The sequence below is a fragment of the Mixophyes fleayi genome, chromosome 2, assembly GCF_038048845.1.
Source record: "Mixophyes fleayi isolate aMixFle1 chromosome 2, aMixFle1.hap1, whole genome shotgun sequence".
Classification (NCBI taxonomy): Eukaryota; Metazoa; Chordata; class Amphibia; order Anura; family Limnodynastidae; genus Mixophyes; species Mixophyes fleayi.
The window spans coordinates 362,623,347-362,642,651 of record NC_134403.1 but is presented as its reverse complement, the minus strand read 5'-3'; the positions used below and the strand labels follow the sequence as shown (position 1 = coordinate 362,642,651).

The window sequence follows — 19,305 nt, the reverse complement described above, 5'->3', positions numbered from 1 at the left end:
GTTAGTAGTACGTCATCAGCGAATAAGGAAATTTTAAAGTAGCGAGGGCTATATCGAATCCCTGATATGTCCGGGTTTATTCTGATAGCAGCAGCCAAAGTTTCTATGCATAAAGAGTATAAGAGGGGAGACAAGGGACACCCTTGTCTGGTGCCATTGCCTAATGAAAAGGCCAAGAGCCCGTTGGTCAAAACCGATGAGGTGGGGCGATGATATAGGGCCTGAATGGCAGAGAGAAAGGCCCCGTTTAAACCAAAATGACTTAACGTGCTGAACATGAAAGGCCACGAGAGTCTGTCAAAGGCCTTTTCGACGTCTAATGCCAAAACCACTGACAGGATCTTATTCTGATTAATATGGGCAATAATGTCTATCGTACGTCTAGTGTTGTCTAAAGCCTGCCTGGTGGGGACAAAACCCACCTGATCCGGGAAGACCAGTGTTGGTAAATAGGCATTTAAACTATTCGCCAGTATTTTGGCGAAAAGTTTAATATCAGCGTTGTTTAGTGAAATAGGGCGGTAACTAGGGCAACAGGTTGGATCCTTATTAGAAAAAAACACAAAAAGAGAAGCGCCAAACATAGTGTGATAACATCAAGGCATGAGTCAAATCCAAACACTCTAGGGTTGATGAAATATGGAAAAGCGCTTGCAGGGGTCCCCTCAGAATGACTCTCTGGAGCTGGCACACAGGAACCTCCTTGCCTCCGCTTCCACCAAAGTACAGATCCTTTTGATAAAGTCTCGGCTGAGACAAAACACGTTAAGGAGGTTCAGAAGGAGGTCCTGTACTTTGGTGGAAGCGGAGGCAAGGAGGTTCCTGTGTGCCAGCTCCAGAGAGTCATTCTGAGGGGACCCCTGCAAGCGCTTTTCTATATAGATAAGCCTGTTTTATTGTACCCGATGTACGGGCATTTTATTGCTTTTTATGGATTTAGGCTATAATTAAAACAGATTTTATCCTTTAATAAGCCTGTCTCTATTGAGTCCAGCTGTGCAGCTTATGTTTAAACAGCTATTTTAATCTTGGGGAAATCCACCCTTGAGAGGCTAATCACTGCTTTATTTTAGAAATTGGTTGTATCCATCACACATGTGCTATATATTATATCTATGTATTCTATTGCCACTTATTACTGGAAAGGTGGAGCCTATTGAAATTAGGTGTTGATACATTTGAGGGAATTAACCTCTGACAAACGATTCATCATATTTCATCAACCCTAGAGTGTTTGGATTTGACTCATGCCTTGATGTTATCACACTATGTTTGGCGCTTCTCTTTTTGTGTTTTTTTACTTAGGTGTTACATCTGCAATCTGATGTTTTAGCGGAGCTGCCTACTGTATGTGATATACTAATTGTTAATCACGTTGTTACATGATACTTTTGATTGTTCACCAAGCGCCTGTTTGTCTTTTCACTTTTCTATACGGGTCCTTATTAGGTTTAGGAATCACCACTATGGTGGAACGGGTAGATTCCGCGTGAAATTTACCCCCCGTCATGATGTAGTTAAACAGCTGCGTCAGGTGGGGCACCAGTTCTTTGGAGAATGTTTTATAATATAGCATCATAAAGCCATCAAGGCCAGGGGCCTCGGAGTTCTTCTGTGACTTTAGTGCCAGAATTACTTCCTCGCTGGAGACAGCCTCGCTAAGAGTAGAGGCCTGACGGGAGGATAATGATGGGAGTGAGCAATTGTGTAAGTAGGTGTTGACATCTTGAGGAGAATCTGCAGGGGAAGTTTGGTCCTTGTGGAGGTTATACAAGTTTTCATAATATTTATGAAAAGTTTCATTTATAGTCCTAGGATCATAAGATAGGTCCCCTTTCTTATTCCTAATTGAATTGATTATTTGGGAGCCCCGTTTGACTCTCAGTCTCCTGGCCAAGAGTGAATCGGCTTTGTTGCCCTTTTTTTAAAAAATGTTTGGTTAAGCCATCTAAGCGGACGTTCCGTTCTCTCTGCGAGAATCGACTGGATTTCGCCTCTAGTCTTTTTAATCTCTTTCAAAACTGAATGGGAGCTAGACTCCTTATGCATTGTTTCCAAATTTTTAAGTTGGAGAGTTTGTTGAGCGTCTCGTTACATTCTTTTTTTCTGCGGGAGGCAAACTGAATGATATCCCCCCGTATAACTGCCTTATGGGCTTCCCATATAGTTGGGATCTGGACCTCTGGATCGGAGTTGATTTCAAAATATTTTGTGATAAGAGTCAGATATGAGATCCTTAAACCCCTGGAGTTTAAGAAGAGTCTCGTTCAATTTCCAAGAGGTTCTACCCTGAGGATTCTGAAAAAGGTCGACCGTTAATGATAATATGGAGTGGTCTGACCACGTATTGGAAACTATATCAGCCCTTTTTATATGTTGGAAGATGTTTGAGCAGACCATAAACATATCAATCCGGGAATAAGTTTGATGGGGAAAAGAGTAAAAAGTATAATCCCTCGATGAGGGGTACAACGCTCGCCAGACGTCAAATAGGCCGGCCTCAGTTACTTGTTTTTGCAGATGTTTTGTGTGTGAAGATGGGGGGGTAGGAGTGCCCAGAAGCGGATCTGTCTAAGAGAGGGGACATAACACTATTAAAGTCACCCCCAAGTAGAAGCAAAACCTTACGGAATTGATGTAATTCCGAGAAAAGGTGTGTGAAAAAAGCTGTCTGACCTGTATTTGGTGCGTAAACGTTGGCAAATGTTATATCTAGATGACCAATCTTTCCCGTCAAGAAGAGAAACCGGCCCTCGAGGTCGTCCTTAACTGCTGACAAAACAAACGGAACTGAACTGCAGAGAAGAATAGCAACGCCATTCCTCTTTGTAGAATGAGAGGAGTAATAGGCATCGGGGTATCTTCTGGAGGACAGGGAGGGATGGCCACCAGCCTTGAAATGAGTTTCCTGCAAAAAAAATTATATCACCATTAAGTTTTTGTAACGTATGGAATAACATGGTGTGAGGTGTGTTTAGCCTTTCACATTAAGGGAGAGTGTTGTAAAGGTCATGGTCGATATTCTAAGGAGAAACACTAGAAAATAAAAATGCAATCTCACAGACTGAAGTACCAGGGGGGAGGTTATGGGAGAGGGTAACGTGGGGTGAAGAGGGAAGGAAAAAAAAAAAAAGTAGGGGGAAGAAAAGATATGAGTGTCTAAAGAAGAAAGGTAAGGGAGTAGGTTCAGGCCTCAAAGGCAGAGGAGAAACCTACTAGGACAGTCCCTAAAAAGCTGTATTGACTTAAAAACTAGGCAAAATTTTGCCTGCTCAATTATCAAAACCAAGGCACAGAGTTCGGGGGTGCGTATAGAATATATACTACCAAATAAACATTTATGAAAATCCCAGTAAGCGGGTGCGTGGCTAGGAGGAAAGGAAACGTCCCCCGCCCGTACATAAATAAAATAGTAATGTTAAACCACAGCTAAACATGTAACCAGAAACATCAACATCTATGGTAATTAAGATACCAACATGAAAGTATTAACATTTGTTTGAAGAGTAAAACAAGATACAAAACAGAACAAGTAAAGACACAGAATTACTTCAAGTCTCCTCTATCAGAGACAGATTTGTTAGTCAGGGAGGTTGTTGCGAGGAGCTCTGGGTGTCACTGCCCCCGATCAGGTCAAGACGGGGGAGATGGAGCCTGTGAAGTAAGTCCCTTCCTTCGTTCGGATCGACTCCTGACGGCCCTCCACTTCAATTATCAGACGGAAGGGGAAACCCCAGCGATATTTGTATCCGTTTTCTCTAAGGGTGCGGATGACCTCCCTGAGGTCGCGTCTCTTGGCCATCGTTGAAGGTGCAAGATCTTGAAATACTTGAATGAAGGACCCTTTGTAAAGAGTGTAAGGAGAATTCCGGACTGCATTGGAGATAAGTTCCTTGGTCTTGAAGGATATTAGTCTCAATATCACATCACGAGGAAGTTCGGTGTCTTTCGGGCGTGGTCTCAGGGCCCTATGAACCCGTTTGATCTGCATCGGGATATTGGATAAAGCGGGGTCCAGGGAGGAGAAGAACCGACTCACATAGTCCTCTAGATCCTTAGGTTCCACTGATTCAGGGATGTTGCGTAATCTGAGATTATTGCGACGTTCCCTGTTCTCCACATCCTCCAGCTTGTCTCTCATGAAATCGTTGTCCTTTAACAGGAAATCCAGGTGTTTTGAGGCTTCACTTTGAAATGTAAGTGACGACTCCATCTTATTTTCCAGAACAGAGGTTCTTTTGGAGCTTGTCACCATTTCTGCTTTGAAATCTTCTATAGCCTTCTGAAGATCAACGGAAAGGCGTTAGTACACTCCACGATTAAGTTCCGTAATTCAGCAAAGTCCGCCTTGGTTGAGGGAGAAGCGGTAGTTAGAGGATCTTGGTCGCTTGGGGTCTCCGAGGGCGAATTAGGAGAAGATGAAGTATGTGCTTTGTCCTGATGGGAGAAGTGCTGAGTTATCTCTCCTGGCGCGCCTCTGCGGCCTCTACCTGCAGATTTATTCATGTTGAGTGCAGAATCTCTGGGAAACCGTTTGATGGTGTTGGGTATGTAGCCGACGGGCGGGGAACAAACCCCTGAGGGCTAAGTGGACATAGTAAGTTGTGGGAGAGTTAAATAGAAAGACAATATCTACTCTGGCGTCCCGCTGTTAATTTCCTCTCTGAGTGTTCCGATGACTCCAATGTGACTCCAGGAACCCCTGCAGACCAATCTTGTTATGGGGCTGGAATGTGTATATTTTCTATGGAGTAACTTGCCTTAAACACTGGCTGAGGGGGAACAGAGGTATAGTGTCCCACATCTGTCTTGAACACCAGGGAAGAGATGGGTAGAATGGAAACCGTCCTAGCTTGGGGGGCCCCTATTTCAGCGGGCGGGTGCTGGTAACAAGTGGGGAGGATAAGCAGCGGGGGAGCCAGCGAGACCAGGCACTCACCCCGATACGGCAGAGGACAGGCAGGTCCCTGAAGGAGCCAGAGGATTTGCAGTTTGCTGTTAGAGCAGGCAAGCGGGCCGCCACAAGGGGGAGTATGACCGCTGCTTTCCCCTAATCTCCTAGCCTCCAAGCCCCAACTCCTTCCCAGCAGGCACCTCTTTCCTGATGAATTCCGGAAGTGGAGGCGATGATGGCGGCCGTGACTTCCGGTTTTAGCGTGGCCGGGGCTCTGTAGGGAGACTCGCTGCCAGGTGCCTCTCTGGATGTGTGCCAAAAAGCCTCCGGGAACGGCGTCACAGGTCGCCGGAGCCGGGCTGAAGCCGCGGGGCAGTCGGGAGCAGCAATGGGCAGGGCAGCGAAGTGGACGGTGACCGGAAGGATCCGCACCCCGTGGGGTGGATTGCTGAGGGGAGTCCCTGGAGCTGGTCAGAGTCCGGCGGGGTCCGGTGAAAACAGCGGGAATCACCGCGCTGCAGCCGGCGGGGCTGGAGCAGGTATGGACGCTCCCTCAGGGCAAAGGTGGCACTCTGATAACCCGCCGGGAGGACAGAAGGGGATTTTGAGGGTATAAATTCCCGAATACTGGGTATCTCTCGGGAGCTGCACTGAAACGTGTCCTCTCGTTTAGGCTTCCAAGCCTAAACGAGAGGACATATATATAAAATATATACATATATATATATATATATATACACATATACACACACACACACACACATATACACACATCTATATACACACACATCTATATCATGGTCATGTGAACCGGGTTATTCACCAAGTGTTCCCAACATTCATAGTTGGATTATATTGCCTATGTTAGATAGCCATAGTGAAAGGTTTGGTGCAAGTAACTGTGGACCAACTGAATGAGATAATAAGGGATATAAATTTGAACAGCGTCAAGTCTACTCTACTTTATTAATTGCTATTTTCTCTAACCCTGCTCTACCAAAGTAAACAGTGATCCCCACAGGCAACCAAGCTTAGTTTGGGCATGGAGTGTTGACTGTCACAGTGGCAGGACTGTAGGAACATATAATCTGAATAGTGAGAGGTGCCTCATAGTAAGGAGATTGAGACGTTGCATTATTACCGAGATTGAGAGATATATTGGAGATTAAACTGTATATTGTATTTTGTACGTTCCAAACTGTTAAACCTTTGACTCCGGTTAAATTCCATTCTACTTTTCTATTACCCCTCCTCTATAATAAAACGCACAACGGTGGTTTTTATTTTCATGCTGCGTCATTTTATTCCTGAGAGGTCTGTGTGGATTCAAGGGGGTCTTTCCCAAGTCGTCCTCTAGTAAGGTAAGCTACCTACATCCTGTGTGCAGGATGTAGCATATCTATCACACCCCACTCAGGAGAGGAGTGAAGGAGTGTTACATATATAACATCTATTATTAAACCAATAGAAACACAAAAATAAATGCTTGACAGTTTTACAATAACGGATCAAGAAATAAATAACTTATGTTAATTATTAACAATGCATACAGATGTAGCACTAAAATGAAAGAACTATGAAGTCTGTCCCTGTAATGGGATACGCAAGAATAGGCAGTGCTGACGAATAGAAAATGTATCCGTTTACACGTATCCAGGATTACTGCAACAAAAGAAGATCATACGGAATCTTGTGACAGAGCCGCCGGGGGATAAAGCAGATATTCTGCTTGTGAGTCTCGGGCAGACAAAGCTGTGAGCAGGAACGAGTAAAATTGGCTGCATCTCAAATGTAGCATCATGAAGTGAATACAGAAAATAGTTCTCCTAGATATTGTTTACCTCCAAAAGATGACAGAAGTATTTTAACAATGCTCACAGTTTTAGGAGCATTTGTTAAAAAAAAAACAAAAAATGTGAAAAAAACGTCACTTTACACGTTTCTTAAATTTCACCTGGCGGCTAAGGGAAGGACTTTTTGTGGGCACAGGGGGAAGTAATACAGAAGGGACAGGAAATACTGGAGAGCTGGATACCCCGACATGTTACAAAGCATGGAAGGGGTTAATTCCAGGAGGGACTGGGTTCTACCTAGATCTGGAGATGGGGGAGGGTAAGATACAGCTAGAATTTGACGCTGGATATAAAGAGTTATTCCAGTTGGGTGGGGGTATTCATGCTGTGAACCGCTTCCTGGAAGGTGCAGGGCAGACTGGTGTTGAGTCTCTGCTCTCTACCAGCAGACCCGGTGATCATCACTGTCCTGTGTCCTGGAAAACAGGCTGCTACTACACCTTGGGACTTGTCATCACATCTCGCCAGGTTCTGGGTAAACTAGTGCACCCACAGGATACTCACAGCCCCACTACTCTGGTGGACAGTTGGCTAGGCTGGGAACAGCAAGATATCAAGGCTCCTTGGATTTTTTGTTTTAAAATAGGCTGCCGAGTCAAGTTTTGCCCCACCCCCCCCCCCCCCCAGGGGCCGAAACTTACCAGCCCTCTCCTGAGGTTAACTTAGTGAACTCCGGGTCAATAACCCCATATCCTCACACTAATTAACTAACTTGCATCAATTAATTTTGCATTTACACATCACCTTTAGAATTGTACACAGAAATGAACACAGACAGCAATGATGTACGACGCACAGAGGTGACTACAAGAAAATGGCGTCTGTGCGGAGGCATATGCAGCATTGGCAAAGAGATCAGCTGACTCTTTTCTGTGAGGAAATTCTAATCTGGGTGAACCCCAGATGTTTTAAATACAGCGAATTACTGGATATTTGTGAGCGGTACTACAGTACTGTAGATCACCAATCACAAACTTACTTCACAAAATTCCAAGTTCCACCAGACCTTGCATAGAGCGTACCTGCGTAGTCACACGGTGGAGGTAGCCATTTTGCAAGCTCAAGCAATATTCATGAGCATGCTGCCTATTCATTCACTTCCTGCCTCAGTGAGGTCACTGGTTCCCAGCAAGCGGACTGGCTGCATTCTCAATTATATTAGTGCCACCCACATTGCCCCAGTGTGTGTAGGCGACAGGTGCAATGAGCAACTTAAATGATCAAACTCCTTAAAACTAAATTGATAACACTTCTCTGACATACCCTAAACAACTTCATATATTAGTACGTACCTTTAATAACTGGCTTGACACCTATCTGCTGCATGCTTCCTAGAGCGGTCTTTAGAGAGTCTTCTGGTAATATCTCCGCAAAGAGATAGCCCATGTACCAGGCACACACGGAGGCACATATCAGGCCTATCAGCTTTACTGTAGCTGTGGATACAACAGGGGAAAAATAATCAGGGATGGGTAATATGTTGAAATCTGCATCTTATCACCCTTTAGTAACTCAAATATGAATTACACATTAATATATTGTATTTTACATACATAGAAAGCAGTCATTGTGGAGCCAATGATTCTACTCTATAGTTACTATACATGTATGTTTCCTATTCTACATTCCAAGTGTTCCCTTGCCCCCATCTCACTAATCAGTCCGGTGAATGACAAGTAGCGCTGCTACAGTAAGATAGGTTAGAGCGTTTTCTTGGATCAGCGCATCTGAACTTACGGGTGTGATTGGTTACAGGGCTAAACTTAAAGCTTCTTATAATGAACTCTAGCCAATCAGCATATGCTACACTTTTACAGTGAATGCTAATTGGCTGGAGTTCACTAAAGGAATTTCCTACCTAACCCTATAAACAATCACAGCCCTTATGGAGCGAGGCTTTGAGAGATGGATAATCAGCTGAATATGTTCGACATGGAGCTCTGTGGTATGTTGGATGTCTGGGTCTCACGCACTGAACAGACCCATCTTCCTGATTTTGCCACATATGGGTGAGGCCGAACCTACTATTGTCTGGGCACCTGTACACCTGTCTATCATCATCATTTGTATTGTAAACTGAATGGATGCCCTGTAGCTGTTTACAAATAGCTAGATTTGTTACCGCGTAGCGTGAGAATTTTTGCAGTAAGACACCTTGTGATGGCACAAGCCACCTGCCGCACCTCAGCGAACCCAGGGAGGAGAGATGCTCGAGCAGATGTGGAAAGACAGTTTGAAATAGAGAAACGTTTCACCAAAGGAACAGTCTGCCAAGGTCTAGAGGGTACAGAGGGTTAATGAGGGGAGAGAATGGGCCAACCAGTGAGCGAGAGGGAAGGCGCTTGTTATCCTGGAAACAGATGAAAAGGGGCCGGTCAATGTAAGAGAAGAAACAGAGGAGAAAAGTAAAGTGAACAGAGGAACAGAAGTGTGAACGTGAGGACCCAGAGACATTGTGTGCTTTAGTGAAACAAAGATGGGGCGCAGAAGACAGGAAAATAAAGAAACCAATGAGAGACTGACAGAAAAGAGACAGAAAAAATGTAGGAAGGACATTTAAAGTAGAGATGGTCACTGACCCCCGTGAAGTGGTTTTGGTTTTGGATTAGCTTCGCGTTTTGGCAAAACCCAAAAAATACTAAAATATGCTAAAATCACATAATTTTGCTCTTTCTTTGTTCCTACATTATTATTAACCTCAATAACACTAATTTCAAGTCATTTGCAGTCAATTGTGACCACCTCACAGATCACAATATTATTTTCATACACTTTCACACAAAGACTGCAGCGACCTGGCTGGATGGTAAGCGACAGAGCAATGACACAAACACACGGCAGTTCCTACCACATCTAGGACACATTGACACACAGCAGTGGCAGAAAAGAAAAATGGGGGTCTGCCCTCCCTCCCACCCACTGTTATGTTAGGTCTGAAACAGGAATCCAAAAATCCTGAGATCCGACGACGTAACAATGACGTTTTGCCTCGTTTTCAAATCCGAAAAAAGCGTGAAAGTACCGAGCGCTTGGCTCGGTACTCGGATCTGCTAAGTTCGGGTATGTTCGGTTCTCGGGGGACCGAGCCTGAGTATCTCTGATTTAAAGGAGAAAAGGGATAAAAAGACAGACAAAGAAACACATTAAGCATAAAGATGAGGAAGAGGGATCTAAAGATAGTGAAGTAACGTTGACACTAACCGAAAAAAGTTAAAAGAATTTTCTAAAGTAAGGAGATTAAAACAGATAACAGATAGGACATAGAAAAAGTGAAGTAACCAAGTAAGGGATTGTTAAAATACAAGAGAACGAATAAAAGAAGAGTGATCACATCTATAGTAATCACAAGGGCAGATTATAGTCAGGAAAGTGGTCCAGAAAGAGAAGTGGCAGACAGAGTAGCATAGTGAGCACTGCTATCGCCAGTGGTAAAAACCACTGTCAGCAAAACTTGCCGGCAATAGCTGCCCTATGCCCTTTGCATGTGGAAGCCTATTTAATAGACACACGCGGCAATACACGTACCGCCACAATGCTTGTTCTGTTATCGCTAATCGTAGAATAAAGCAATTTTTTCAATGTTTACAATTTTTTTTATAATTTTATAAATTTTTTTTGTTAACTCTTGGAATTGAAATCTCACATCTGAGATTTCAGCTCCACTGCGTAGAAGCCTCACCTCAGGAGTTCTGTATACCTTAGTAAGAGTGGTAGGTAGAGAATATTGTGGAAAATGTTTATTCAAAGTTATGGAAGAAATTGCGGTGTCACTCATGAGCTGTATCGGAGTTAGTAGCCCCATTGTTTGCTGTAACTGTATATACCCATCTGTCAATGGTAGATATATATGCACAAGAGTCTGATGCAAGTGACTGCAGGTGTGCAGAGCCAATGGGGTGTCCAGCCAATGAAATTGCAGAGGTTTCAGTTATGGAAACCTCAATAATTTCAAATAGGTGAAACAATAACAGAGGATTAAATGCTGAACTGACAACGGCTCTCACAACTCTGCGGGGGAAGATGCAGTACACAGGACACTAGTTGGACAGTAACAAATTAAATTACATTATACCGGTCACTCATACTTACCTACTTTTAAGACCAGCTTTCCGGGAGGGGGGTCCGTCGAGGGAGGCGTGGCCACGTGCAGTGTGCCGCTAGGCTCCGCCCCCTGCCAATCTTAGGAAATTCTGGGCAATCGTAGCAGGGGGCGGTGCCACGATGCCGCGGTTAGCCCCGCCCCATCTACAACAACGGGGAGATGCTGGTTCCGGGATTTTTGCCTGCTCTCTCGGGAGTCCGGGAGAACTCACAAAAATTCGGGAGTCTCGGACATTCCGGGAGAGTAGGCAACTATGCTGTCACCTGAACCATTATTTCTGAGAATGCAGCCTATCAATTCACTATGAACGGACGGCGTCACGGAGGTCCTTGGCTGGTTTTTACTGAATAGATAGGCTACATTCTGAGAACTATTGGTTCAGGCTACAAAATGCCTGCTTCCATTGTGTGGTGTCAACAATGTTTTTTTTTAATTAAAAATGTATTTATTTTGGAGGCAGTAAATACATTTTCACTGCATTCTCATACAGTACATTCTGTTCAAATACAAAACAAAACTAATATTTGCCGATATGCACCTACAATGGGACAATTTTAAACAAACTGATATAACAGCGCATCAACCATTTACCAAACTAGTAATACAGTAAGAGCCATTTAATAGAAAGAATTTGTTGCCGTCTCATAGCTAACAAAGACTGAAATCACCATGGAGGAAGAAAAGTGAATTATTTCAATTACAATCAATGAAGCAGCATTTTTTACAGTTTCTTCTTATTTTTTATTTTTTTTTAAATGCTAAATTTATTAACGATATTCAAAAATATCAGAAAAGCTCAAACCTCTAATGCTGCTGGGGAACTCTGGGGACATCTGTTACGGCTGCAATTTACAAATAAAATCTTGCCGAGGTAGCCGAGTATCGTCAATATTGGCCCGGAGCAGTAAGGGTTAATTTAACACTAGAATTGGGCTTTCAGTTGCACCAAGCAAAAAAAAAAAAATATTAAAAATATATTGACCAATGGGGTAAAAAAAACAAACATAAAGCATTTTTTCCAGTTATTTTCTTCTGGTATTGAATAAGATTATATTTAATCTATTATATATATATCCTATGTTCCAGGGTAATGAACAGAGCCCAGGACTCTCCTCACCCACTTGTCCAAACTAGGAGTTGTTAAACAAGTTTTATACTAGAGATGCTCAGGCTCGGTTCCTCTAGAACCAAACACACCCAAACTTAGGGGATCCTCAACTTGGTACTTTCGCGCGCCCTCGGAATTGAAAAGGAGGCAAAACGTCATTGTTACGTCGTCGGATCTCGCGATTTTTGGATTCCTTTTTAAGATCCAAAATAACGGTGGGTGGGAGGGAGCCCGGGCCCAAGGACAATTCCATCTTGCACCACTTTTCTTTTCTGCCACTGCTGTGTGCCAATGTGTCCTAGATGTGCTAGGAACTGCCGTGTGTTTGTGTCATTGCTCTGTCACTTACCATCCAGCCAGGTCGCTGCAGTATTTGTCCGAAGTGTATGAAAATAATATTGTGATCTGTGAGGTGGTCAAAATTGACTGCAAATAACTTAAAAATAGTGTTTTTGAGTTTAATAATAATGTAGGAACAAAAAAAAAAAAAAAAGCAAAAATATGTGATTTTAGCATATTTTAGTTTTTTTCCTAAAAAATCCCTAACCAAAACACAAAGCTAATCCAGATCCAAAACCAAAACCAGTTCACGGGGGTCAGTGAGCATATCTATTTTATACTAAAGACTTTTTAGGTTTATATGAACAGGCCTGGCTTACAACCCTGTACAGGGGCTACGCTTACAGAGGACTTTGTAACGAACATCTCTTAAGACAAAGGTACTTTTGCAGAAACACTGTAGTGAGACACACATACATTCACTCACATGCCACACCATGCACCCGGCAAGAGGAAACTTTCGTAAGCCATTCTGAGGTAATATTTGATCATGAGGGGAAATATGACGGTTAGATAGGTGTACATGTTCAGTGTTTACTGGTAAATTGTTTTAATAGGAGTAGTAGATCGTTTCTGTGGCTATAGTGACTTGGTATATTAGAATGTTTTTAGTGTTTAGTAGTAAAGATTTATTAGGCGTTGTAGATAGATTACTTGAAAGATTAGAATGTTGGTTTATATTATGAAGTGATATTGTTACATTGTACTTTAGAAGTTTGAGTGTGCTTATAACAGAGCTTGTATTATTGTTGCTATTCGTTGCATTGGTACTGTTGAAGATTCAGTTACATAGTTGCATATATAGGATCAGTGATATACTGTACTTGTTTTATAGATTATTACTGCAAAAGGCAATTTAATTTATGCCCGGAGTGGTATAAAACAGGCAATTACGATTAAACAGTATATGCAGACAATAGACGAGATGCTTACCATTGGGCCACATGTTCTCAAGATGGCTGATATCATACTTTGTTAAACCTTGTAAGGCTGTATAATTGTGGGACTGTGCATAGGATGCATGAATGGGAATGCAGATGATAAATGTACATTAAGTAGTGACTTTGCACTGGGAAGTTTTACTAAGCAGTGATGTTGTATTGGCGAGTTATTGCCTGTAAGATAAGTTTTACTAGGCAGGGACGTTTTACCGGGAAGTGTCTACTGTGCTTAACAAGAGTTGAAATCAAGTTAGTAGTTGTATGTGTAGGAGTACTAGAATATATGTATTGGAACAGTGACATATATGTATATATAGAGTGCAACTAGGATTTATGGATATTGCTGCACTATATGCTAGGTAGAGATAATGCAGCCAACATGGGAATTGTAATGAATTCTGAGATACATGCACACACCTACATGAGGAAGATAGACACAATTAGCAAGAAATTAATATTATAACAGTTACTGTACCTACACACAGATTGTCATATATGTTGAACTATTATATGTACCGTGTGTGATGTTATTGAAATTAAATTAAAAAAGATATTTTGGAACTAGAAAGGGTTTGGAGAAGGGCGACAAACTTGAAAGGGTATGGAGTCATTAAGTTATGAGGAAAGGTTAGTCAGGGGCATGTTTACTTTAGGCGTCTAAGAGGAGATATGATTACTATGTACTAATACATTAAGGGTCAATACAGAGAACTTTCATGAGAACTTTTTACCCCAAGGACCATACACAGGACACGCGGTCACCCCCTAAGGTTAGAGGAGAAGAAATGTCACAACCAGCAAAGGAAGGGGTTCTTTACAGTAAGGGCAGTCAAGATATGGAATTCATTGCCAGGGAAGGTTGTGATGGCAGATTCAATAGATATGTTTAAGAAAAGGTTAGACAAATTTTTAGCGGAAAAGTGTATCCAGGGATACGACCGTTAATTAAAATGAAGGATATAGAGTAAAAATAGGACTGCAATATTGGGTCTGGGGGGGATTTTCGCAATTGAAACAGATTGGCGGTTGCTTACTCTGGATCAATTTCAAATATAAGTGAGAGAGAGATCGCAGGAGATCCAAAATAGGTTGAACTTGATAGACTTGTCTTTTTTCAACCTCATCAACTATGTTACTATGTTACATTGTTTCTCATAGGTGCCTCACAGCACTAGGGTCATGAGTTTGATTACCGACCATGGCCTTATCTGTGTGGAGTTTGTATGTTCTCCCTGTGTTTGCGTGGGTTTCCTCCGGGTGCTCCGGTTTCCTCCCACACTCCAAAAACATACTGATAGGTTAGTTGGCTGCTATCAAAAATTGATCCTAGTCTCTGTCTGTCTGTCTGTCTCCCTGTCTGTGTGTGTGTCTATATTAGGGAATTTAGAGTGTAAGCTCCAATGGGGCAGGACTGATGTGAATTGAGTTCTCTGTACAGCGCTGCGGAATTAGTGGCGCTATATAAATAAATGATGATGATGGTTTGTTTGAGCCATTACAAGTTATGTTCGATGTGTTCTGAGATGATGAGGGTTAGTTCTCCTCTCGCTCTCCTGAGTCTCTGTAGGATATCTGGTGCAGATGAGGCTTTATGCTGGGTTTCTAGGTCTTGAAGTTGTCTAGTTGGCCCTATTGTACTATCTAGCTTATCTTTCTTAGCTTTATCAGCTATATTTATTAAGTGCCTCCTTATCACAGCTTTATGTACCTGCCATGGTATCTAAAGGCAACAATTTATGAAGAATATACTAACAATTAATTTAAACATAAAACTGAATAATACAATGTAACATCCTAACCTTAGAAACGCATAAGGGAAGAAAAACTCTTATATGATGGTTCACTGAACCAATTAGTCATTTAGCTGTTTAGAGACCCCTCATCCTCTCTACGATATTCCAAAATATAAGATGTAAAATAATAAGTTGCTTTTCCATAGTGAAGAGCAAATGTATATCTACAACTGTTAGACCCTTCCCTCTGCTAGAGGACAGCAGACAGATATTAAATTTGGACAAGGAGCAAGGTGAGCCGAGACGAGGGGTCTCTAAACAGCTAAATGACTAATTGGTTCAGAGAACTACTCACCTCTACTATGGGATTATTCTATACTAGATTTGGTCGGGAGCAAAAAGAGCTGACCCCTCACCTTTACCTCCACAAAGTCCTTTTTCCGTTATACTGACAGTTTTGTTAATTTAAGACTCTATGAAATAACACTTTATTTCCACATGAACCACTATATGTCGTTTTGTACATTTAGAGAATATATATATATATTTTTTATTCAATATCTCTGTCTATGTAGCTCCGTCTCTCTCTCTCTCTATATATCGCTATCTCTGTGTCTCTCTCTCTCTATATATCTCTGGCTCCCTCTATCTCTCTCTCACATATATACACATCGCTCTCTCTCTCTCACATATATACACATCGCTCTCTCTCTCATCGCTCTCTCTCTCATCGCTCTCTCTATCTCTATATTATCGCTCTCTCTATCTCTATATTATCGCTCTCTCTATCTCATCGCTCTCTCTCTCTCTATATAATCGCTCTCTCTCTATCTATATAATCGCTCTCTCTCTCTCTATCTATATATATCGCTCTCTCTCTCTATCTATATATATCGCTCTCTCTCTCTCTATATATATATCGCTCTCTCTCTCTCTCTCTATCTATATATATATCGCTCTCTCTCTCTATCTATATATATATCGCTCTCTCTCTCTATCTATATATATATCGCTCTCTCTCTCTCTATCTATATATATCGCTCTCTCTCTCTATCTATATATATCGCTCTCTCTCTCTCTCTATCTATATATATCGCTCTCTCTCTCTCTCTATCTATATATATCGCTCTCTCTATCTATATATATCGCTCTCTCTCTCTCAATCTATATATATCGCTCTCTCTCTCTCTCATATATATATAGCTCTCTCTCTCTCTCATATATATATAGCTCTCTCTCTCTCTCATATATATATAGCTCTCTCTCTCATATATATATAGCTCTCTCTCTCATATATATATAGCTCTCTCTCTCTTATATATATAGCTCTCTCTCTTATATATATAGCTCTCTCTCTCTCATATATATATAGCTCTCTCTCTCATATATATATAGCTCTCTCTCTCTCATATATATATAGCTCTCTCTCTCTCTCATATATATATAGCTCTCTCTCTCTCATATATACACATACATGTAGGATTAGTTTTTCTTTTGCGTTGATGTTCTTATATCCTTAATAAATTGTGCATTTTGTTCCAGCTAGGAGCCTATTGTGTTTATTCTGGTTTTTGTTACCCATTATTCAAATTGGCGCTTCATATTGTTTGATACTATACTAAGGGAGGAGACACCCCCTTATAAAAAAAAAAAGCAACCAATATATATTTATTTTTTCTAAAGGGATATTGATTTACACTTTTCTTAGTGCCTAGGAGACTTTTATGAGTTCTTCAGGCTAAACTGGATAGACTGGTATAGATGTGTGTGGGAGGGGCGGGTGGGGGCATTTTTTTAGGGCCAACTCATTGCTAAGTAGTTTGGCTATCTTTATTAAAGTGTTTTTTCACCCACAGAGGACTTTGCCTTATTGACCTACAAATACCCTACAGAAACGTTCACTAAGTACATTGGGTTTTTCTTTCCAACTTCTGTGTGTTACAGCCAACCATTTAGATCAGCCAAGAGCATTATTTTTGGTGCTCTGGGGTAAGAAGTCACAGGAGAGCCAAGTTGTATCCCAGGACACCAAATATAATCTACTCAGCTTAATTACATAAAGTCTAGAAGGAAAAATCAATCGACTCAGTAAAAGAAAATATATTAGACGTCATCGGCAGGTGACGCAGCCTTTAATATTACCTGGTTCCTGGTAGATCAGAGCAGTTTGCTCTTTTCTATGTTTACTTATCACCTTGACTTGTAAGACAGGTTAACCTACTTTTTCACTGACAGAATGCTGCATTGCTGCCAGGGCCGGATTAACCCGAGGTCTAACTGGGCTATAGCCCAGGGGCCTTGGGCATCCAGGGGGCCCTTCAAAGTCCTCAGCAGCATTATTGATCGGTCCGGGGGCGCCCCCAGCCCGATCAATGCTGCTGAGCACTGTCAGTGCAGTCATCCATCCCCGGCGCTCAGTAATCTGCTTACTGAAGAGATCTCGCGAGAGTTTGTGAACTCTGGCGAGATCTCCTCAGTAAGGAGCTTACAGCGCGCTGCGGAAGGAGGACTGGACTGTCAGGTAAGTGCTTGGGGGGGCCTCACAGGGGGCGGCTCACATTGGGGGCCTCACAGGGGAATGGAGGGCCCCTTAGCCCAGGGGCCTCCATTCCCTTAATCCGGCCCTGATTGCTGCCCACAACACCAAGACCTTGGGATGAAAACAGATCAGGGGAACATCAGCTTGTGGTTTGTATGTCCTCCTCATGTCTGTGTGGGTTTCTTCCTGGTGCTCTGGTTTGTTCCAAAGCTCCAAAAACATACTGGTAGAGTCACTGGCTTCTAACTAGATTGGCTCTAGTGTGTGAGTGTGAGTGTGTCTGTGTTCTTGTGGTTATGGAATTAGATTGTAAGCAACTAGTACAGGTACGTACGGCGAACAGCGATACGTTCCGTATTTTGCGTTAAATCGCCCTGCGCAAGCCCAGAAACTAACCATATGCCAGAGAATGCAGGAATATCTTATTCATCTTCAAAGCACCCTTACCACGATTTCATGGGATTGGCCGTATGCACAGTCAGTGTATGTACAGTAGACATTTATAACCTCTGATTAAAAAAAAAAAAATCCTTTTTGCCCCATAAAATTTTTTTTTTTAAATAGCTTTTTTAAATGTTTTGGCATTAATAACTATGGGACCGATTCATTGAGAAACTTTAGGCAAGAAATTTCTTACTTAAGTCTCCTGGACAAAAACCATGTTAAAATGCAAGGGGTGCAAATTAGTTTTCTATTTTGCACATAAAGTTAAATACTGGCTGGTTTTTCATATAGCACACAAATACTTGATAGCTTTATTTTTACACAGAAATTTAAAGTTGATAGTTGATATTTGTGCGCTACATGAAAAAAAAAACAGACAATATTTAACTTATGTGCAAAATAGAAAACGAATTTGCACCCCTTGCATTGTAACATGGTTTTGTCCAGGAGACTTAAGTAAGAAATTTCTTGCCTAAGTTCCTTAATGAATCAGGCCCTATATTCTTAACAGGTAACATTATTTATTTTTTCTATTCGCTCTTTTATAAATTTATATTCCTCATATGTATCGGACATATCCTACAGTGTATTGTCTGTTAGAGCAGAGCGCACCTAGACCCATATTCATCAACAGACTTTACATTAGCTCTTTCTTAAATACGAACGTGCATATTTAACATCGCCAACTATCAACGCACGTATCCCACTGTGCCGCATTGCTGACTATCACTGTTCCTATGCAGGAATGCAGTACTCCAAATAGGCTCTAAATAAGCCAGCTCTGATTCAAGCCCATATCTGTTTTAGATGCGTCTGTTATGCCAGTCTGGTTCCTCTTTACCCCACCTTACATGTCTTCCCTGATTTCATTTCTACTTTGCCAATTTCCTTTCCATCTCTCATCTCAAATCTATACCCCTTGCTGCTTAACTTTACCAAACAGAGTTCTGTCGGAAGAATCTAAAGATATTTTAAAATTCCTCTTTGGAACGGAAAAATCAACGTTCCCATCAACAACCGCTGCATCACCACGAATAAAGAGAATCAAAAGTGTACAATCGTAAGAAGGGGCAAGAGAGGAGGTAAAAAGAGAAATCTTAACATCTCACGCACATCAGAAGTACCCCATGGAGGAATATTCTACATAAGCAGCAAGACTTTGACTGAAGTACAGGTCAATGTGCTAAAAAAAAAAAAAAAAAAAAAAAAAAATGAAGTTTGCGCCACAGTCTAAATCTAATAAATTTGACGTTTACATCGATTTACGTTTCATTTGTACATACCAACTTGCGGATGCAGAGTAATTTTTATCCTAGTTTCACCAAAGGCCACCTCATAAAAACTTTTCAACG

The 19,305-nt window shown here is 41.8% G+C and overlaps 1 protein-coding gene across 2 annotated transcripts in view; it reads right to left on the bottom strand.

The window, feature by feature from the left end:
* The window catches only part of FAM3B (FAM3 metabolism regulating signaling molecule B), a 52,939-nt gene that overhangs the window by 19,138 nt on the left and 14,496 nt on the right, over positions 1-19,305 (bottom strand). For both annotated transcript variants that reach the window (XM_075197275.1, XM_075197276.1), the window contains exon 2: positions 8,040-8,183. In XM_075197275.1, coding sequence (XP_075053376.1) covers positions 8,040-8,183 — 144 coding nt within the window. The remainder of the gene's footprint in view (positions 1-8,039; positions 8,184-19,305) is intronic.